The 24024-nt window shown below is 38.7% G+C and overlaps 1 protein-coding gene across 2 annotated transcripts in view; it reads right to left on the reverse strand.

Annotated features, from left to right (window-relative positions):
- The window catches only part of LOC149196812 (uncharacterized), a 215757-nt gene extending 191948 nt beyond the window's left edge, over positions 1-23809 (reverse strand). For both annotated transcript variants that reach the window (XM_089405655.1, XM_089405654.1), the window contains exon 1: positions 23282-23809. In XM_089405655.1, the coding sequence (XP_089261781.1) occupies positions 23282-23565 (284 nt within the window). In that variant the 5' untranslated portion in view covers positions 23566-23809. The remainder of the gene's footprint in view (positions 1-23281) is intronic.
- Between the last annotated feature and the right edge of the window lie 215 nt (positions 23810-24024).

Below are 24024 nucleotides of genomic sequence, written 5' to 3' on the forward strand. Positions count from 1 at the left end.
CTGTTGATTCTGCTACTGAGCCTCCTGCTCTATTGTCAACACTGCTCTGCACTCCTCAGTATCTGACTGACATTAATCCTCCTACTATTGAATACTGTGGGCCCCCCTATAGCAAGGTAATGACCCATGAGACAAAAAACATGTCACTGAACACTACCCAAATTTCTACAATTCTTGGGACTATTGCTTCACATTGCCCCACCTCACACCTAGAGGTATGGTTGCATGTGCTCCCTCTTCCCACTTAGCTCAAAATTTCCCCCTACTAGAGGTCTATGCTTGAGTCGATGTTTCAACTCTGTGTCCTCTCTGCTTCTCCAATTGTGGCTGCTCCACAATTTGCTGAGGCTGCTTCTGAAGCTCCATTTTGAGAGGTAAATTATGCTCCCTCTTAACCACCAAGTCTCTAACCTTTGCCTTGCTCCTCAAGGCTTTGCATACATCTTCAACCTCTAGTGCATATAGTTTATTGACTTGCACACCGATTTGCTTCACCTATCCCGTGGCGATGTGTTTAAGGTAAACCTTTCCTTTGCTAAATATCACAGCGTATAGCCACAGTCTTCCAATACCACGACGGAAACAAGATTCTTTAGACCCAGAACAAACATCAAATCCTTGAGTCGTAGAGGGGAACCAGACTCCCTCTAAAAATTAATTGTATCGATAATAGTCGTGTTATACCTCCTGTCATCTCCAAACTCAATGTTTTGCTTGAGGTCTTTCTCCTCCAAGTCACTGAAGAGATCTCTATTCCATGTCATATGGAACGAGGCACCACTGTCAAGATACCACATGCTTCCCATTACTGTGCTTTCCATGCATGCAATGAGAGTAAAATCAAGCTCAAATTGTGAAGCTAGATCTTCACCTACTGTTGCTACTGCAAGCTCCTTCTTGCTTGCTTTCTTCTGTGGACATTTCGTGGCATAGTGCCCGAATTCATGACAATGAAAGCACTTGATGTTGGACAAGTCTTTCTTCTTGCCCTCCTCGCCTTGGGACTTCTTTCCCTTGGCTTTCTTTCCTTTGTTGACTAATGCAAGGTCCTCTTCCTCTTCTTTGGATGAGGTCCCATCTTGGTTGTCCCACCGTATTTCTTCCTGCACTAGATCTGACCGTAACTGCTCCGAACTTGGTAGTTTGTCTCTACCATTCACAGAATCCTAATGACTGTGCCAGCTCTTGGGAAGACCCAACAAAGCTAGAGCTACCAAATCTTCTTCAGGGATAGTCACACCGACCCCGCCAAGTTCATCATGACACTATGTAAACTTGCTCAGGTACTGCGGAATTGTGTCATTCTTTTGCATCTTGATACTCTATAGCTTTTCCTTGAGTGCCAACTTTCGGTGGTCACTATTGTTCTCAAACAAGTCTGTCAGTGTTTTCCACGTCACGAATGGAGTTTCTTTCCCATGGAGATTCGAGACAATATGGTCTCGAACTCCCTCAAATATGATCCTCCTCGCTTTAGCTACATCCTTCTTCCACTAAGCAAGATCCTGGGCACTAGTTGTTGGGGGTTTTATTACATTTGTCTTGATGTAATCTAGTAGCTCATTATCATCTAGTACCACCTCCATACGGATCTTCCATGCCACAAAATTTGTGGTTCCTTCCAGAGCATACTCGAGCCTGAGTCTAGTGGAAGTCATCTTCTCAATCCTGGAGAAAACCTGTAACACTGATCTTGTAATTCGAACCTCCTGCACAAACTTTGAATTCTCCTCTTCTATTGTGATTCTTCTCTGATACCATGTAAAATTCCCTGTAGATTCAAACAGCTTATGTAATTTGCTAAAACAAAACACTTGAATCTACTCTACTCATCAGCAGAAACAATTAATCGATCGAGAAATTACAACATAAACATGAGACAAGATTCAATCACATATGCTCAAAGATTTATCTAAGGGGAAAGCTTGTTGCTCAAAACCCCTTCCTATCTGTATATTGCATTAGATCAAAGAAACAGAGAATAAAAAACAATGCATATTCAACCTGACAAGTATAATCTATCTCACCGCTTCACAAGCTAACTCTGGCCAATACTTAGCTAATTTTGCTGCTTGCCAAACTCCTATTTCCTCGCGTTGTTTCCTTGGGAATTAGCCCCCTATTAATTCGAGAAATTCCCAATTAGAATTGCGTAATCCCGGTACGCCCTTCTTGTTGAGAAATAAATACAAGTAGATTAGGGTCTGATTCCTCTTTCTTGATAATTACTTGTGAGTTATGTTGGCTTCTTTTACTTCTTTATTATCTTATCTTTCATCAAGCAATTACCATATTATGTGTGTATGAAGATCACAAAACAAAAGACACAAGATGTACGCACTATGCCAGGGCGAAACCCCCTTCGAGGGGAAAACCCAGTCAAAAATTCTCTTCCTTCAATAGTATTCTTTGGAACTCTTCAACCAAACCTTCCCTCCACACCAAGTCAGCCTTCCAGATCTTCGACTTCTTTACAGCAACACTTTCGCCCCAGCAACTTCGATTATGCAGCAACTTACGGCATTAGGCAACAGTAACACTTGGAAGACTTTGATCTCCCAAACTAGGGCACGAAACAGAGAGAGAATAGCTCCAAAACTTCGATTTTTTCTTCTCCTTAGACTTGACCCAACTCGCACTTCCTTTAGGCTTCTTTGACCCACTTTGCACTTCTCCAACTTCCTTGGAGATATCGAACTAGCTTGAGATGAGATGCTCCAAATGAATTCGACTTCCTTCTATTTATAGGCTCCAAGTGAGGTTGAATTGGTGTCCTTAAGCCGACTTGATCTCCTTTAGGCCGACTTGGTGTGGAGGTTACATAAATTATATTCGACTCAATAGTAAACCTTTTTACATGATTCAAAAGCTCAAGAAGGGTCTTTTTAAATGTACAATGACTCTATAGACTCAATATTAATCCTAGGAGTCCACATTGACTAATATAATAATGACCCAAGCATAAAACCCACGCTTTAATAAGTCGTTGATACAATAATAAAAATCATTTTCTTTATTCTTTTAACAAGTACATTTCATGATGACTCAAATACATTAATGAAAACCGAACCTAGTTACATTTTCCAACACTTCTCTGATTGCATGCACCACCTGTACAACTCAGAAAATTATACAATTGATAGTACACTTCCCTTGAACTCCAATCTCAACTAGGTAACTCGAATTTCATGCATGCATGAGTTAATTATGGCTTATCTATCAGTTAACTGGTTGAACACTGAAGTTGCACCCCACTGCTAGACCTCCTACTAGTTCCTCCAACAATTGGAACTAGTTTAATTGACTTTAACTCAATTTAACTGAATTTAATTATTACAACTCAAATTAAACTCAACCTAGGCTCTTAAAATTTAGGAATTGTTACCAATCAAACTAGCAGGGGTCCTAAGAGGGAATCCTAAAGGGACAATTGCTAGGTCAAGGGCAACAATGGAGCAATAGCCCATTGTCACCTCAATTAAAGCTCCCTACTCTTTACAGACTTTCACTGATGGGAGGAGACCCAGTATGATAAGGATCACAAAGATAAATAGATCAAAGATAGGATGAAGGATTATCCTAGAAGCCTATTCACAAGAGAGGCTCAAGATTATGGCTTGCTTGTCTTGGAAGACAAGATGGAAGGCTCTCTAGGAAGGGCTTGGGGAGAATTTCAAGGGTTAGGTTTTGAGTATGTGTCTTATAAAGGAGATCCCTAAGCCCTAGAATTCTTGTGGAAACTTGGGTTCCAGGTGATCTTTGAAGAATTAACTTTGATATGGGACCACACGAGACTAAGTGGACCCAAGGTTAAGGTCAAGAGGATAGAATTTAGCAACCAATGATATACTTAACCTAATTAGGGAGGGGAAAGGAATCAAGGAATGAATCTTCAATGAAAGGCAATGCAAGGATCCCAATGAGGCTTCTAGCCTAAGGGAAACCAAGGGCAAGAATTGGTCTTCAAGCTAGGGCTTGAGGTACCTCAAGATCTCACCGTCGAAATCTCATGAAATTTGGAGGGCTTCTTGAGGACACACCAGTGCAGTTGTGGACCAAAAATCGAAGTATTTGGATGGCTAGATTGTGAGATAATTGATGCCCTAGGTGACCTATGTAGGTTAGGCCTAGAAAAAGAGGGGAAGGTGAAAGAAATAAGCTTTAAAGTGATCACCAGAGGAGGACCAGTGCTTTGTCCTTTGGGAGAGATGGAGTCATGGAAGATTTAGAGTTTGGATTGATTTCCACTTGTCAAGGAGGCCTAAAAGACAACTTCGTTGGGCATTAGGGCTTAATGGAAGTAGCTTCAAGGTCATTTATACTTCGTTCAACAATATTTGGTGACTTGTCAAGACAAGGATGTCTCTAGGAACATTCATTCATTCAAACATGGCCCAATCATGATACAACACTATTTAGAGATTTAATTTCCACAATTTCGTTCCAAGAAAAGAAGCAAATTAACCCTAGAATAGCGAAAATCCCAATATCATGAATGCATCAAAACAAAGAATCATAATAGCATTCACATAGTAATTACATGTAAGAAGAATACATCCAATCACCAAGATATGCCAATCATAGAAGCTCCAAGACAAAGAATAATAACTAAACATCGAAATTCATCCATTCATCCAAAAAGTCTCATCCTGAAAAGATAGCGAAAAAATCACAAGAAGATATGATCCAATCCAAGTGATGATTCAAAATGAATTCACATCACTCCTATTTATACACTTTTTAGGAGTTCGAATTACCTATTTGAGCCGACATTAGCCCCTAAAATAAAAATAATGTGCAAATAACTAACTTTAGGTGACAAGCCCACCAAACTAGCTCAAAAACAAAATGACAAGTCTCTCAAGAGGTCGAATGATCAACAATAAATATCATTAGGCTCTCTAGGAAGCCAGATGAAGTCCATATAAGTGCCATAATGATGAATAGGATTTCCAAAAGTAATGGACAAGGGGTTAGCCCCTTGTTCTCCACATAATAAACCTGTGTTGCTCCCAATGGGTGTGAGGGCACACAAGTGACCTCATGGGTCTCCAAGTAAGTCGAAGATGCCTGTAGACCATCTATAAGAGCTCAGATGATGGTGTAAGTGATGTTACATCAGCATACAAGTCCTGGGTCATCTGCTAAGTGCATGGTACAACTGTGGAGATGGCTAGGCAAAGGTGAACCAAGTGCATCTTCCTTGTCCAATAGAGCAATCTCTGAACATCTCCAGGGGTCCATGGAGTGTTGTCCACTGCTGTGGAGGCCCATGGCTCTCAACACACCCTACATGTGCCAATGTAGCCCTCTAGAGAGTTAGGACCCCGTATAGAAAGACCAAATGCAAAATGGAGACCACCGCATAAGATCCAATGCATCCCCTACCCTTCCAGTACAATAAGTCATCAAGGAAATTGAGTAAAAGAGCTTACAAACCATGGACAACAAGTGGGGACTCCATAATGGCATGCCCTTCCATAATGGGTTTTGGCATGTGCTAATGTCTCCAAGCTCCAAATGGGGTTAACCAAGTATCCTATTAGGTGGTTTCTACTTCTAAAGGGGATAGTATGTCCAAGGTACATCTTTCAAAAGGTGATGGCATGTAATAAAGAGATGAATGGAGTAAGGAATGAGAAGGGGCAGCCCTGGACCACACGCTAGGGTACAAGGGTAGCCAAAAAAAAGGAAGACCACACTTGGGTATATATAATGTATAAGAGGGAGCAATCATGGTACATGGGGTGCCCCAGCCTTGATTTTTCCACCCTTCTTTATATGCCTTTTGCCTTTTATGATTTTTCTTTAATTAATTGCTTGGGGCTCAAGGGGTAAGAGCATGATGTGTAAGATATAGCAGTGGATACCCCCTTTAAGATAGGGCGGTTTCATTGCCCACCAGAGGTTGGGACAATCATGGGTTCCTAAATGATGAAGGAGACTCATCTAGGGCCTCTAGGAACCAGGGTGATGGCCATGGAAGGGGAAGAGCTCATGTAATGGCTTTTGCCCACATGCTAAATGTGTTTGTCCCGACCATCTTTTGCATTTTGTGGTACAATTTCCTATTGAATGTGGCCAATTATGCTTTTTCTTTCTTTTTAGCTGCATCAACCTCTGGGGCATCGTTCCAGGCCCGACCCAAGATGTGGGCAAGGGGAGGGGTGGCTGACCCTATGTGGACCCAGGTGGGAGAAGTGATGAAAGGGGTTATAATGAGCGGAAGGGGAGTGATATATGTGAATCGAGGATTAGGACCACGCATCCAAAATCAGGGTTTCCCATGTAATACCATCCCAGAAGCCCAAAGGCCAGTAAAAGAGATCCCACGGGACTAGGGTTCAAGGTTAACATCCTAAAAGAGATTTAGGGGACAAGAGCACAGACCTAGTCCACTATTTCCACCAAATCCCCCCATTAGTCGATGCCCAAGAGTTTCTATGATAAGTAAACTAAAATAATCAATTACCAAATGACAAAGCATACCTTTAGGTTTGGGAGGTCCACCTTCAAACATACAATCATGACAGATGGATGAGGGAGCACATGGTTGGCTCAGGTGGTGGAGAAATGGCACAACGAGCTAGTTGTTGGCTGCAAGGCGCTGGTGGTGATAGATGGATGAGGGACCACATGGCTGGCTCACGTGGTGGAGCAATGGCACAACAAGCTAGTTGGTGGTTGCAAGGGGCCATTGGCTACCGGCTGAGGACCATCATTGAGAAAAAAATCCCCTAGGGATATCACCCACAAAATGGTGGGTAACAAGAACCACTATACATAACTCAAGTTAGACCCTAACTCAAATTTACTGAACCAACTAAGTGAAACTAACTTAGTTAACTCATTCTTGTCATCTTGTGATGTGGAATTACAATTTTTTCCTAATTTAATTGAAGGGAAAATTAGATCAAGATTTTCTTGTTGCCATTTTCAACACGTTGAATACCGTGCACTGGGTAATTTGCACTGCCTTGCTCCCTTGCTCTCACAATTGTGTCTATCTCCATCCCATCTATTGACCACTCCATGTCAACTACCCTATAGCAGTACACATTTTTGCAAAGGAATTCCATCATGCTCAAGCAGTGAAGCAGCCAAAGATCATCATTATCTTTCAGCGATTTGTGAAGTCATGTAAACCCAAATTTTGCAGCCCGATCGGCCATTGTAAAAATGATTCTAGTATGTCTATAAAACAATGTAAAACACCTAGGTAAGCTTAAGATTTTTTGCTAACGAGTTTCATCCTAGGGATTTTTTTAACCTCCCTGAATTATTTGGGTTCATAAACACAGATAATTAGCAAAGTTTTTCTCCCACGAATACCCCCAAAGCTAGGGTGGGATCCAGTGGTGATGTCTAAAGTGAGTCTTAGTGTATCAAGTCTATGTATTTTCATCATACTAGATCATGTCTTGAATGTCGCAAAATTTGGTTGAGTCTAAGTGTCTATTTTTAATTATTAAATTTCTAGCTCAAATTATGTCTTTCCCCTCAAATTATTTTTATTTTGAGTTTTCTGGCAAAAAACAGCAAAAAATTAGCCAAAATATTAAAATTGGGAGAAGATAAAATTCTCTCCAAGTGGAAAAACGAGTTTTTGGAGAGGGTGGTCATTCCCAAGGAAGAATTAAATTGACAAACCCAATTCCAAGGCAAAAAAAACCACAAGAAATTCTTTGGGGCTAGGAATGAGCACAATGTTGGGGAGACAAATGATTTATAAACACCTACATCATTGTCTCTCAAAGCACATACCCCATCTGAATGTTCTCAAGGTATGTCCTTCTAGGACCTTTCTTGTCTTAGATTAACACATCCTCAAGTAATTTCCTCTTCGACTACACTTACCTTTTGGATGCCCTACCTCATCCTCAAAGAGTATTGGAATTCAGATGCTTTCCCAATCCCCCACTCTTTCTTCAGAATGTGAAGACAAGAGTGATGTGTCTATCTCTACCTCTCAACTAGGGAGGATCTACCCATTCCTATAAAAGGAATATACCCAAGTTCCCTCTTAACTAGGGGCTTGCCCAAGCTCCCCCTTAACTAGTGACTTGTTACCAACAACAACTACTAGTTCTTCGGTGGAGATCATGGTACTATCAACTGCTTTTAGGATTCCTCCTTTTCGCATCATCATGTCATGGATGAACTTCAACTTCTTTATCGTGAAGCCTTCTTCTTCCAGCACTTCTTCATATGGCATCGACCATCTTCTCCATCACTTCCTTTCAACAAACATAGTGTTGAACCAATGGTCATGTCATCCTTTTCTTCGTCGGGAAGTGACGTTCTAGTCCACATCTGGTTATTCTTCATATAGTTACCTCTTCCAAGTCATGTTTTCTTCCAGTATCTCATGAGTACTAGTTGTAGGTGACTTTCTACAACCCTCTTTCGGTAGCCTTGTTTCAACCCAACCAGATGCTTTCTCAAAAATCAAAATGAACATTAAATCAAAGTTACCTCTTTATGGTGGCCCTTTGTCATGACATTGGCTTTGTGCAACATCAACATCCTTTTGCATATTATATGAATCCATCTCCAAGACATACATTACCAAGGTTCTCATACATATCAGGGTCTTCATACCTTCTTCATGGAGATGTCATAGCTAATCCTTCTTGTTATCAGTTGTTGATCACTTATCTTACGTGACTATAGATACAACTTTCACAAACTCTTCTTTCACCTTTCTTCACATATTGCTTCCTCGGGATCTTCTATACATATTTTTTAATCATAGGAACCATAGTTGCCAACCACCTCATATTCTGAAGCATAAAAAACTATGGCTGAAGCATGAAAACTAATAGCTTGTAGACTTTAATATAAAAACACACACAAGTATTTGTAATAATAATAATTTATTAATATATAAAATTGTATAAGATGATATAAGATGATCTGAATGTTACAATGAGGCCCTGCTTTTATACCTCAGCAGGTGACCTTTCGTGAATGGGCATGTCTTTTAGACATGCCTGTTCACTTAATTAATGACTTATTTAACCTATGGGCATGTCTTTTAGACATGCCTGTTCACTTAATTAATGACTCATTTAACCTAACCAATATTTAATTATTTTATATTTATATTTATTTTATTTATTTATTTGTCATGAATTATATTCATAACATAGCCTCTTCCTTCAGAAGCTTTGTCCTCAAAGCTATATTGTTGGCAATTGTCTTTGCGGTGGTTGTCGTCTCGGCATATGGGAGGCGGAAGCTCTCTGGTGGCTCAGTGTCTATAATTCGCTAATAACTCTATTTTTGAGTCCAAGGTTGTCTTCTTTTGTTCCCATCTCTCTCTTCTCTTTTTTCTTTTTCTTTTCTTCTTTTCTATATATATATATATATATATATATATATATATATATATATATATATATATTATGATTGATTTAATTTTTGATATATTATTATGTACTATATATAATATATAGTTATTATATACCAAAATCAACCCGAAGGTCACAACGTTTGATGGCAGCCCCCCAAAAAAATTGGCGGAGTATTGAACTGTCATCTGTCGAACTGGCAGTGAGTGGAATCGTCCACGAGTGTCCTGTTTCCAGATATCTTTTGGTCGTCCATTTGTGTTGTGGCTGGCCAAACGCCGAATGGGCGCTCATTCAAAAACTCAATGGTGTTGGACAGATATTGCTCACACATAGACTTCAGGTCATCGATGAACACCACATTCTTCAAATCCAGTCCAAGAAATTGCAGCTCTTTGAAAGAGTTACCATAAATGTGGCTACAGAAATCCCTGGCAAGAAACATGGTCACGCATTTCTCGTAATTTATCCCCTGCAGAAGCACAGCGGTTCTATCCCCACAGCTCATGGTGAAAATCACAATCTGCAAAACACTAGACAGATGCAACCCCGGCCAAAGGTAAACATAGTCTGGATTCAGAGCCCCTGAATCGGAATCCGACGATAATTTCTCAACACTATATGTTGCGAGCTCGGAATCTATAAAGACCTTGAAATAATCGAAGCCAGTGGGCAATTTCTTCTAGGATTCCTTCAGCAGAGTGTCGTCCCTGTTGAGAACAAGGGTATTTTTCCGGCCCCTTTCTCGGAGATAAGAGGATAAATATGACCCCAACCGAACAACAACAAACCCTGTGTTTAGGGCATGTTCCTCGAGCTCCTTGGGAATTTACAAAAAAACAAATCGTTCTACTATATCACCGCAACCGTCATTTCTTATCGATACGGGGTCACATCTCTTGATAACTCCGTTCGGAATGATAATCAGCAACGACGACTGTTTGACGGCTCTGACTGTTGACAAACTGGGCGTATCCAGTCAGTGTAAGACGGTTCGCATTGTTTGACGGCCTTACTATTGACAGACGACGTGTATCCACGCGGTGTAAGATGATTCGCACGGAGTATACGCCCGACAAAATTTTGTTGGCAAACAATGCAAATGTTATTATTATTGATATTTCCCTCTGGAACTTTTATTCGAGGTAGCCGCAACAGCTCGACTGCGTCACAGTGTAAGAACCAAAACGATGGATAACGTTCGCTCAGTTCCCTTATTGCCCACTCTAACTCCACTAGCATATAACGAGGCAGTTGACTACCATTCAAACCTCCCCATCGTAGGATAACTTGAAGTAATCTCTGCTCTAATCCTTGACTTTCAGCTAATAAGGGTTCAGGTTCAGGATGCCTCCTTCGTTCCTCACGTTCTGATTGTTCCGGTCCTTGTCCTTCCAAAGAAAGTGGTCGTTTCTTTGGTACAATATTTATAACATTCATACCAACTGAATCTGTCGATTCATCAGTCACGGGTATTTCCTTGGATAGGGCTTTTATTGGCACTCTATAGGGCTTCTTGGATTTCGTCATTTCAGAGTTCATAGAGAGTCCTTGTTTCATTGCTATAGTGGTTGCAACCATCCCATCTTTAGTGAGTGATTCCTTGGATGAGGCCTTAATTGGTGACCCTTTGTTGAGCTTCTTGGAATCCTTTTCATTTTCTACAAAAAGCCTTGACTCGTTTGATACAAGATTCATAGGAATCCGCTTAAATAAACTTTCTACATCCTTAGTGGGAATTTCCATCAATGGGGCCTCAACATGCCCTTTTCTGGACTTCATGCCTTCTTTTTTGTTACTTTCATCATAAGACATCTTCACCAAAACTTCATTATTAACTTCCATTTTCATATCATTTTCAACTTCCTCATTCTCACTATCAATGTCAATATCATTTATATTCAGAGGTTCATTGTCTTCTTCTACAAGACTTTTCTTTAAACATGTTGAAACTTCAGCACATGATTTCTCTAGTCGTTGAAATGTTTCTTGAATACTAAACTGCTCGACGTAATCAAGACGCGAACGTAATGGCACATTGTGCGGCGAACAACATTCAAAGACTCGCATGATTATATCGTGTGCCATGGCTCTGATACCACTGAAGCATAAAAAACTATGGCTGAAGCACGAAAACTAATAGCTTGTAGACTTTAATATAAAAATACACACAGGTATTTGTAATAATAATAATTTATTAATATATAAAATTGTATAAGATGATATAAGATGATCTGAATGTTACAATGAGGCCCTGCTTTTATACCTCACCAGGTGACCTTTCGTGAATGGGCATGTCTTTTAGACATGCCTGTTCACTTAATTAATGACTTATTTAACCTAACCAATATTTAATTATTTAATATTTATATTTATTTTATTTATTTAATTGTTATGAATTATATTCATAACATATTCTTCATGAGGTCATATCATGTAGAAGGGTTCAAGGTACATTGTATTCATGCCTTCATGTTCCCTTTTCTTTCAGCATACTCATTAGACAACATTCTAACTCTTTTATCTGCAACAATGTGATGGCATGACTTTATCTATCTATATCAAATATATACATACCTCTTCCTTCTTTTGGTCATCTAGACTTCCTTTAGCATCTTCCCCTTCCCTTGCTTAAAGATGAAAATACTTCAACCTACTTGACATGTTGCACATCTTTGTCATCATACCATCATCCTTCTAAACAGTGGATCCCACACAAGGTGGAGTGTAGACTATCATTTGCTTTTTCTAAGAGTGAATCTTATAACAAAGATTCCAATGGAGGATCTTGATGATCCTCATTCTGCAAATGCTTCTTTCTAATGATGATGAGGTGTGACAAACTTTTATCTTCCTATCTTGCTAGATGACTTGCTTCAATTATTCAAATTGTTACTTCAATTATCCTTATATGCTTCCAATGAAGATGCCATGAGCTACTTCCTTTCTATCATGTACTATGACTGCTTCAACCATATAAACTTCTACTTCGGCTATCCTTCCATGCCTCTATGATGATGGCATCTCAATCTCTGCTACAATGCATCCTATCATACTTGTCATGCTTTCCATCATGACTATTATCTTCTATAAAGTTAAACTGAAAAGAATTAAGTGTATGATGTTATCTCAGTGATAGTAAAGGTCTTTCACTTCTTCCTTCTTTCACTTTTTCTTTTTAGGTTCTTCTACTTCTTCGATGACATGGGCTTCATTTCTTCCCTTTCTCTTCTTGTTGTCCTCCTTAAGTTTAGGGCAATTCCTTCTGAAATGCCCATATTCATTACATTCATAGCATTGAACCTTAGACATATCAATTTTCTTTTGAAACTTCTTTCGAGGCTCAAACTTCCCAAATTTCCCTTTCCTCCTAGCTATTGCTGCATATGCTTGTGTTTGTTCATTTGACCCAACATTGTTCTTCGCCTTCAATCTGGTTTCTTCAATTTTACATAATGACCATAGATTGTTGAACGGAGTAGTTTCCTTCTTCCCATAGATACTTGATACAAAGTTGCCCCATTCATCAGGTAGTGCATTGAACATAATGGTGATCATTTCTTGATCAAACATTACTTCTCCTAGCTCTTGTAGTTGATCTCTTATAGTTATTTGAGATACCCTCATAAGGTATGAGGCTATCCCTTCTTCATTTGATACCTTCATCTTGTATAGTTTTGTTCTTAATGATATAATTTCTCCTGCAGTGCTTAAAGAGAACAATTGCACTAGCTTTTCATAGATTTCTTTCGATGTCTTCAACTTTCCTACATAAGGGATGAGAGAATCCTTGATTGACTCAATAAGGATCCTTTGAGTCCTTATTTCTCCTTTCCTATACTTTGATAGTGATTGAGATTGCCGTTGAGATGGTTTGGTAATTGAACCCATGACATGTTCACTAAATTCATTTTCTATGAGGATCAAATCTATTCTCTTCTTCCATGCAAGGTAATTTGATGACCCAACAACTTTGTTGTTCTCCTTGCAAAAAGAAGTCATTGTAGATTGAGACATAAAATATAGAATACTTACTTGTCAAGTGAAGATGCTCCTTTGGTAATGATATCATCAACTTGATGCCTTTTTTATGATGATGACTTCCACTACCTTTTTTTTACAATTGAGGATGCCTCCTTGACGATGATTGCTTGATGACCTTCTTCAAGGATGTTTGAAATGTGATCTTTTCTTCCAAGAGGAGATTGTCTTGATTCCTTTGATGATGAAGTGTTCTTTCTTGCTTCCTTTGGTTGATGATTGTAGAATGTGTAAGCTTTCCAAGAATGCTTCAAGTGTAGAGTCCTTCTTTGAATGGAGGTAGGGTCTTTGAGGTCTTCTTCTTTTTCCAAGAGTTATCATGATGCGATCCTTGTGATGTGATGTATAGTCCTCCTTGATGCTTCTTAGTTCTCCTTGATGATCTCCTTGTGCTCGGCCCTTATGTATCCTTCTTTAATGGAGTGATCTTCAAGTTACCTTTCCTTGATGTTGCCACCTTAGCTTTGATACCGTGTTGAGAAATCTAGGGCAACTGTATTAGGATGATTTCTCTTACTTCGATAACTGCTTGTGATGTTCTTTTACTTAACTCGATGCACTTGTAGTTAGCTTCTTCTTTACTGGATTATTATAGCGTTCTTTTATCATGAAACAACTACCAAACTATGAAGATCAATAAGGCAAGAGGACACAAAATATAGGTTGTTAGCCAAGGCCTAAACCTCTCCTCTTGAGAGGAAAACCCACAAGAATTCTCCTCTTCTTATAGAATCTTCAAATGACGAATTCCAAGACCTTAGACCCTTGACAAAGACTCCTCCAAGGCCAAGTCAACCTCTCTTTAATGAGCTTCCCTTCAACAAAGTCAACTCAAATCAACCTTGCTTCACAACTGCTGCAACTTCTCTTTCGACCATAATTTCGGACTTGTAACTTATGACTACAATTTCGGCCTCCTACAATCACTGTAATTTCACACATGTGACAAATTTTAGTATAATTTTGAACTTCTCTATCCTTTGCTTTAGGGGACTTCCTCGTCTTTGGTAACTCGGCTTCCTTTCTTGATTCCTTTGCTTCCAAATTTCGGCTTCTCTTGACAGATCTACAATTAGGTCTAGTTGCAACAATAATGATGCCCTAGTTTCGCACGTGTGGCCCAAAACAGTCCTAAAATTTTGATTTTCTCTTTCTTTAGATCTTCTCTTCTTCCTCGCTAGGTCTTCTTGTCTTCCTTGTGCTTCTATGAGCTTGATGGATGTATCTTCAAAGGAGGTCGAGTACCGCTTATATATAGGCTACTTGTGGATGTTGAATAGCCCTTATGAGGTCGACTTGTCACTTCTAGGCCTACTCCTTTTCTTATAGGAGGATATTTGACTCTTTTGACTCTAAATAAATTCATTTTACATGATACAAAGTGCCCAATGGGATCTTTCATATATGACAATGACTCAATTGACTTCTTGACTCTACAACAGATCCTAGAAGCACTCAATGGGTGCTTGACCTACAAATAAATTGACCTTGGACATGAAACTCATGCTACAAAAATAATAATAATAATTTTTCTTTCTTTTTACCATATACAAGAATCAAGAGTACATTTCATATTTATGAAGATCGAACCTAGTTACATACTTCAACACTTGAGAGCTCAATAGGTTTGAAACCCACTTGCAGGCATCATGTAGTGGTGTCATTACAGTAATGGGAACAATTTCATAATTTTTGCAAAACTCGCTTCAACATATGAGATATAGCACCTTATGCTAGTGCCCTAAGGTATCTAAGCAACTCTGAAGCAGCACATTGTGATTATATAGGGAGTGCCCATTACCAACTACAATTAATGTTATAATGGTGTCTAGATGCAACAATGGAGCTAGAACAATAGCACAACAATGTCTAAGGGAGTCAAGCAAGTTGACATAGAACAATTGAAGTTTAAGGAGAAGCTTGTGCCTACAAGCAACATCATTTGAACCTTTGGAACAAACTAGCCCGCACTTGATTGAGCCTAAACAAATGGGTGCACTAGAAAGGAAAGTTTTCTTGAAAATTGGAGCAATTTTGGGACGAATTTCTCCATAGAAACCCTAAGACCCCAAAGAGAAGCCCATCTCGCCCCAATCTAGAATTCAAAATGGTCAAAGAGATATTATTGGGCATTCCTATCATTATTATTAAAGTAATAAATTTATTTGAGCAAGCATTTGGAAAATATATTTTAAAGAAGCAAATTTGTATTTCCCTCCAAAGGTTTCAATTCAGCTAGACATTTGAAGGCATCTTAAATATGTATAAAAATAGGACTAGTCCTACTCCCCAATACAGAATTGGTCTCTCTCATAATTGAGGCTCGCATCTCTTTATTGGCTTGATGATTCTGGCATTGTATATGTCTATAATGGCTCGCACCTCTCTATGGCACGCTATGTTCTCTATTATCGTTTTAGTGACTCGTTTACACAATGATAAGGTTCGATTTAAGTACTTCAGTCTAGTCTCTATAGTTTATTACAGACAACTCGTATACTTTTCACAATGGCTAGTATAGCTCACACAGGTGTCTGCATTATCTATACAATCTTGCTATATCATTATTCGATGCTCATTCCAAGGTTTAATTCTCTCACAAATAGAGCCATCGTATATAATCTACGGCTTGTCTCTTTGAGACTCATGTGCATTGGCATCTCTGCGGCTCATATCTTTGAGATAGTGACTTGCACCACAAACTCGCATCCTTGTGACCGTGACTCGCACGGCAAATCTATGGATCGCACTTTTGTTACAATGTCTTGCTCATATTCTAAGGTTCAATTCATAATTACAATGACTCTCTAAGGCTCATTTTTGTTCATTATAGCAGCACTGCATGAAGGCATCGTACAACATATCTCGAGCATTGCATCTCTAATACATCTCATACACATTCACTCTAAGGTTCGTATCCATACTACAGTGTCTCATACGCTCTGAGGTTTGTAGCTTATACACTCAAAGTACAATGATCTATATAGCATTCTATAGGATCACATTTGTTGTTGATTGTATATCGTATTTGTTATTGCATTACAAATTTATGGCTCTCATGACTCACATATATTATGATGTGGCTCGCTATGTTAATAGTGACCGTAATTCTAAGACAACAAGCTATGAGACAGTGATATATGTGGAGACAGTGAATTATGTATATATCAAGAGACAATGATCTACATATACGTGATATATATGATACAACCCTTCGTATATATATAACAGTGTATTTATCTCAACGAAGGCAACTATGGATGGCAGTATTATAACAGTTAATATGGCAGTAACCTTTGACCATGTTAGTGTGACAATTTCAAGGTTGAAATCCTATTGCAGCAACTGGAAATTATTTTTCTATTTTTTTAACAATTTATCTATTACGACAAATACCAAATAATTCACACTGCAAATAGCGCTAGAAACAGAGAAAATACTAGCACACACATAAAAATTAACATAGTTATTTTGGACAAATGTCCCCGGAAAAACCCAACTCGGGAAAATCAGCATAGCAACTGAGGGTTCTTATTATTAAGCAGCAATGAAATAATCTTAGTACAATCTGGATGTCGAAATTTGGCAATCCTACAAAGAAAATACTGGCAAAAATATCTCAAGGGAAATTACCCTCACTCCGAGCAATCCCGACACTTGACTGCCACCGAAAATCAAGTCGTCCACCTAGCCCTACACAGCTTCTACATTTCCCTGGCGCAGTCTACTACACGCTCAGCCCAGAACAATTGAAAATCGAGTTGTCCTGCCTGCTGTTGACTACAAAAACACTTCTCTGGCCCTCTGGAACTTTGCACGGCCTTTGGCACTAAAAACGTCTTCTTCCTTCAGCAAACCGAATTGTCCTTTGAAGCTTTTGTGCAACTTCCTGAAGAAATTTCCGCCTCTCTACAAATGCTCTCACCAGATTTGGAAATCTTCCTCCGACTTCACTGTCCCTACCCCTCTCTGTCTTTGCTTCCTTCTCTGGCTAGAACTCTTCCGGTTGCTGCCTCTGGAAAATCAAACTGCCTAAGGAAATCGATCTTTGTGTCTCCACAAGTGTCTCAAGTGTGTCTTCCACCTACCCATCAACTTCTTCTTATAATCCTCTGTTGGACCTCCAACGGCCAAGATTAAAACTTAATCAAGGGCCAAATTAATTCCCTACCAATTTGTGTGAGTTTCTAGATGATTCACACCTTATCTCAATTAATTATGATTAATTAACCACTTTTCCTAGGTTTAGACTTAGGAAATATTTAAAAATAAGCTACTAATCTAGTTGAGACACTTTTAGGTGGAATTTCTAGAAACGATTTCTAGGTTATGGAGAACTCCTGTGTTTTAACCTCTCCACAAACTTTCGAGACTAGAACACCTTTGATGCTACAGACAAGTTGTGGCCATCTCAACAAACGTGTCGAAAACTCCCTCTTTCCCTTTGCTCGGTTGTTGCTATGCTTTTTGCACTCAATTTTGTAATGCAGGGTCCTTCTAGCTGCTACTAGCATCTACAACTAGGAAAATCGAACTTCTAAAAACTCGAAGTCCCTGAGAGAAATTTCCCTTCTGTGTGTGCTTTCCTCTTCCCCCTAACGTTGATTCTGCTACTGCAAAACCTTCTAAGTCCAACCAAGGAATCTGCTTAGAGAAAATCTGAGTTGTTGATGCTCCCTCTGCTTGCTGGAATAACTATTCTGGGCAAATCGAATTTTTTGCTACCCTGCAACTGAAAATCAAACCCTTGCCCAGCAATTCAAACTGCCTACTATCTAGCTATTGTGCAGCACCAAAAAATTTCAACCTATTGCTCCCTCTGAACAACAAAATTTTCCTTCTTCCGCTTCTAAGCTTCCCGGCTAATCAATCATGTTGCTCTAATACCATGTGAAAATTTCAAGGCTGAAATCTTATTGCAGCAACTGGAAATTATATTTCTAATTGTTAATTAATTTAACAATTTATCTGCTACAGCAAATACCAAATAATTCACGCTGCAACCTTCACAAATAAACTGAGGAAGAAAATAGCGTTGGGAACTGAGAAAATACTAGCACACACACATTAAAAATTAACACAGTTATTTTTGGACAAATGTCCCTAGATAAACCCAACTTGGAAAAATCAGTGCAACAGCTGAATGTTTTTATTATTAAGCAGCAGTGAAATAATATGAGTATAATCTGGATGCCGAAATCTAGCAATCCTACAAAAAAATTTTGGTAAAATTAACTTGGGGGAAATTACCCTCACTCTAAGCAATCTCGGCACTTGACTGCCACTGAAAATCAAGTCATCCACCTAACCCTGCGTAGCTTTTGCGTCACCTTGGCACAGTCTGCTACACATTCAACCTAGGAAGACTGAAAATCAAGTTGTCTTGCTTGCTATTGACTAGGAAAACACTTCCCCAACCCTATAGAACCTTTGCCCATCCTCTGGAACTGAAAACGTCTTCTTCCTTCCGCAAATCGAATTGCCCTCTAAAGCTTCTGCACTGCCTCAGCACAGCTTCCTGGAGAAATTTCAGCCTCTCTGCAAATGCACTCATCGGATCTGGAAATCTTCCTCTGGCTTCTGTCCCTGCCCCTCTCTATCTCTGCATCCTTCTCTAGCTAGAACTCTTCCAGCTGCTGCCTCTGGAAAATCAAACTCCCCAAAGAAATCGATCTCTGTGTCTCCACAACTATCTCAAGTGTGTTCTCCATCTACCCATTGACTTCTTATAATTCTATGTTGGACCTCCAATGGCCAAGATTAAAACTTAATAAAGAGCCCATATTAATTCCCTGCCAGTCTTTGTGAGTTTCTAGATGATTCACACCTTATCTCAATTAATTCTAATTAATTAACTATTTTTCCTAAGTGTAGACTTAGGAAATATTTAAAAATAGGCTAATAATCTAATTGAGACACTTCTGAGTGGAATTTCCAGAAACGATTTTTGGGTTATGGAGAACTCCTGTGTTTTAACCTCTCCTCAAAATTTTGAGACTAGAACACCTTCGATGCTATAGAAACTAATAGTCAATAACCTTGTTGATGAATGGCAGTAGCTATGACTGTGACCCTTATGGTAACTTTGCTTATGATTCATGATGACACTGACATAATGACTGATGCATAACAATGTTCTGACAGTATAATAGTTTGACAGTCACCTTGCTCCTTGATGCCAGTAATATAGTATGACAGTAACCTTAAATTAGTATGACAGTGGCAGTATATGGACAGGGATGTATGGAAGCTCATGTAACAGTGATGATGTTCCTTATGACAGGGATGTTAATTCTTGTAACTATGATATGATAGTAGCTCTCTTGGACTTGTTTCATTCAGTTCACAAACGAAGTTGTGAACTGACTCAAGTTGGCCCTAGGAGGCCTGATGTGATGTATTCTTATTGTACTTTATGTCTCAACTGAACTATGATGAATATCTAATAGAAGAAGAATTTGGATGGATTTTCCCCCTTGTGGGATTTTGCCCTGGTCTCTGACCTAACTCCCAGTGTCTCTATTTTGTATGCTTTTCTGCCACTGTTCTTTATTGTTCCGCTACACTATTGATGTTAGTGTTCTTTCTACATAACTGCTAATGATGTTATAATGTTATGGGGTGAATGCAATTTGTAAATGATGAAAAAGTTTGTAAATGCAATTATCTAAAGCAAAGAACAATCTAGCCTTAAAAATTAACAAGTTTTTCTATACCAAATTGGGACAAGTGCATAATTCCTAGAAAAGATTAAAAAGAAAAATAAAAATTAAAACCTCCCAAACCCATAAGCCACCCCATCCCTCCCGCCAACAAACCAACCTTTATTTCCCTCACACCTCTCTCATTGAGCATTTGTGAGCACTTGGAGGTTGCAAAGCTACCTACATTGAAGAGACTTGATTCGAAGAAATACTGAAGTCTCTTGACATGGTTTGTGGTTTGCTTTCAGCGGATTTCACATCTACATCAGTGGTTTACTTATCATCTGCAAGCCTGGAGGAGATTTAAGACCAATTCTTGTACCCATTCAAAGGTATGCCAAGAATATATCAAACTCCCATTGTTTTTCTTATCAAATTGCTGATTTTTGTTTTAGCAAACATGTGAAGTTAGATTTTTGTATTTGCAGATTTGTTTTCTATTCGAAAACTACCATTGCCCCTAAGACTGTTAAGGCACTACACTCAGCCATTGTGAGGAGGTTGATAGGAAAAAATATTGCAAATGTCGTAAGAAGAATATGCAAGGGACCAAGATGATAGGAAATGCTAGCCTCTATTGAGGAATATCAAGCAGAGGCCACTTAGAGCCAGAATGTTTATGTATTTTGTTTCAAATATGTCTCACACTAGGTTCCATTTTGTTATTAACGTGACTATATATATATCTCAAATTTTGCATATCTTATGTATTTTTTAGTAGACCATTTCCTCAACCCATCGCTCTGGTCAGTTCCAGACCCAGTTCCAGTTCTAATAACTTTGCATACCAGGCAACACAATGTAAGCCAGTGCTTTTTGGGGCTCTCAGCTTGACAAATTTATTTTGGAAAGTGCAACCGAGTGTTGGCATGATCCCAGCTGCTGAATGAAAGCTTTCACTGTTCATCCAGGCCAGCTGGCTTTTCTGTTTTATGATCTCCATGACAATTGCTACTGCCCTCCTGGCTGTTCATTATTTTTTGAAGATGTTACCTTTATGGCACCTTTTGCTTTCAGTCTGTGCTCTAGCTGATAGGAGGTTTTTTGACCATGTGCTCATGATAGTTGCCTAAAAGCAACCCACTTTCTTTGTATGAAAAACCTTATCTAGTGATCATATTAAAAGAAGCATTTTATTCCCCAAAAAATGGAAAGAAGGAACATATGGTTCCAACAGCTTTAGAGGTTTCAACTCCAGGATAGAGTCCAATATGACTGCAAGAATATGGACCAATCAGTATCTCTGGTCCTTTTTTGAGCAATATGTATGTAGTTGCTTTCATAATTTTGCTTTCAGTTATATTGTGTAATCTTCTGTCGGTCCTAACCCGTGTATTCAGCATTTCATGGCTTCCCTTTCAATTGTACTGAGTAATCTTCTGCCAGTCTTAATCCTTTTATACAGCAGTAGGCGGTTTATAGCCACCATTTGTAAACCATATTTGCAAAAAAACAGTTTTTTTACTTGCTGGTGCCATTTATAACCATATAAAAGTAACAGAAACACAGTCACGTCAGTCAATGGATCCATTGACCAGACTGGCTACAAACAAGCTTTTTTTTGCTCAAGATATGCAGAGCGTTCAAATTTTGTTGTAAATATGTGTTTCTTATGAGGAATTTTTATAACTGCACTGCTAAAAACATATTGTACAGAAGTTGTGACCATGATCATCCATATAAAGTTTTTATGTAATTCATGAATTTTAATTTACCTGAATAATGTACAAAAGATTGTAGGATATTCTGTTTATGTGCATATATAGTTGATTTCAAGTCCCACTCATGTTAGATTCCTAAAGGAATTAATCTCAAAATTGGTTGATCTTGGAGTTGTCAGCCTAAAGTTTCGTTAAAAGACCCTTGTCAGCCTAAAGTTTCGTTAAAAGACCCTTTCCCAACCAAAAGGACAGGATCCATCAGATTGAAAACATCTATCTTGTATAAAATCAAGCAGTTTACCCTACCTTTATTTAGTCCCTGAAATACTTTATCTGGGCAATTTTGAATTCTCATTAAAGGAAAAATAAACAATTTTCCTGAAATGTTTCAGCTGGAATTTTTAAATTTAACAACTTTCCCTAAACCAATCATCGAAATATTTTGGTTGGGTGTCTTGAAAACTGAACAATTTTTCCTAAGCTTCAACTGACCACCAAAATATTTCAGTTGGGTGTCTCAGAAATTTAAAATTTTGGCCTGACCTGCAACCAAGCAATGGTACATTTCTGTTGGGTGCTTTGAAACCTAGACAATTTGCCCTAACCTTCCACCAATCACTGAAATACTTTGGTTAGATAATTTGGAAAATAAAATATTTGCCCTACACGTCAACCAATCACTAAAATATTTCAGCTTGTGTTTTGAAAATCAAAAATTTGCCCTAACATCAACCAATCACTGGAATATTCCAATTGGATGTATTAAAAATTGAGCAATTTGCCCTGATCTTCAACGAACAATTGAAATATTTAAGTTGGGCGTCTTTAAAAGTGAAAAGTCTGCCCTCAGCTCAAAAAATAGCCGGAACACTTCAGTTGGAATATGAATAATTTTCTTTAAATTTTGAATAATTTTCTCTGAGCCTGAACCAGGCACTAAAATTTTTACGTTGGATGTTTTGAAAACTGAACAATTTTCGCTGAAACATTTCAGTTTGGTGTTTCGTAAATAAAAATACTTTCTCCGACTTCAACCACTGGAATATCAATATTTTATTTGGGTGAAGAAAATTGAGCAAGTTTTCCTAAGCTTCAACCAACCATTGAATGATTTCAGTTTAGGTGTCTCTAAAATTGAACAATTTGCCATCATCTTCAACCCATCAACGGTACACTACAATTGGGTGTTTTAAAAATTATAAAAATTAAATTAAATTAAATTATTATAAAATAAAAATAATAAAAAATCCCTAATAAGCTTCCAACAATCACTACATTATTTCATTTGTGCATTTTGAAAGTTGAACTATTAACCCTCGCTTCATTAGCCTGAGCATCAACCAATCACTGAAATATTACAGTCGGATGTTCCGAGCTACAAGCCTTAGGAAAATTGAGCATCTCACCCTAGCTTTAATCAATCGCTGAAACACTTCAGCTGGATCACTTGAATTACAAAATCGAAGTTCAACCCTGACTTCGATCAAACCCTAAAATTATTAAGTTGGGTATATGGGATTACCATTGATTGCAGCCAGGACCGCAGCCATTTCTGCATTTGGGACAGACCCAGGCATTCCCCTCATGCATTTCAATCAATATGTCCTCTCCATGCCTGTTCTTCAAGCACAAACCGCAGAACCTGATGGGGCAGCGACTACACTGAACATGGTCCTCCACAGTCTTCTGACGGCACCAGTGACAGGTTTGGCCATTCACAGAATCGTAGAGACGATTTCCCAGAATCCTCACTCCTGGATTGCTATTCCTTTTGACTGGGGGTTTTTTGCTGTTCTCTGCTTCCATTATTAAGGGAGGACAACCAATATCATGCTATGTGTAGCCTATCGTTCCGCGGCAAGTGTATGCTGCGGCATGAGCATTCTGTGCATATTTTGCATAGGATTCCTTGTGACCGTTAGAGGAATCCTAGGGATGCATGGAACCCCAATTCAAATCGCTGATTTTGTTCGCATCCTGTCCAAAAGAGGTTAATAGACGTAGTCGCTCTCACCACTCTTTATAACACTCGCCGTCATTTTCAATAAATATATGGTTTGTTTAATGGTCAATCTTTTGAGAAATTCATGACAAAAATGGTAAAAAATAAAGTGGCGCAGCGTTTCCTGGTCGTGAGCATGTTGTTAGTATTTTTTTGGGTGTACCACTGTCAGGGTAACAGGGTTCATTGTCAATATACCTTTGTCAGGGGTTTAGTGATTTGACAGGAAATGGGTTTTTAAAGGGTTTTTTTATGATCTCTTT

This window comes from Pinus tabuliformis, chromosome 2_2, assembly GCF_031772625.1.
Source record: "Pinus tabuliformis cultivar Carrire ecotype Pingquan chromosome 2_2, CPIR1, whole genome shotgun sequence".
Lineage (NCBI taxonomy): Eukaryota > Viridiplantae > Streptophyta > Pinopsida > Pinales > Pinaceae > Pinus > Pinus tabuliformis.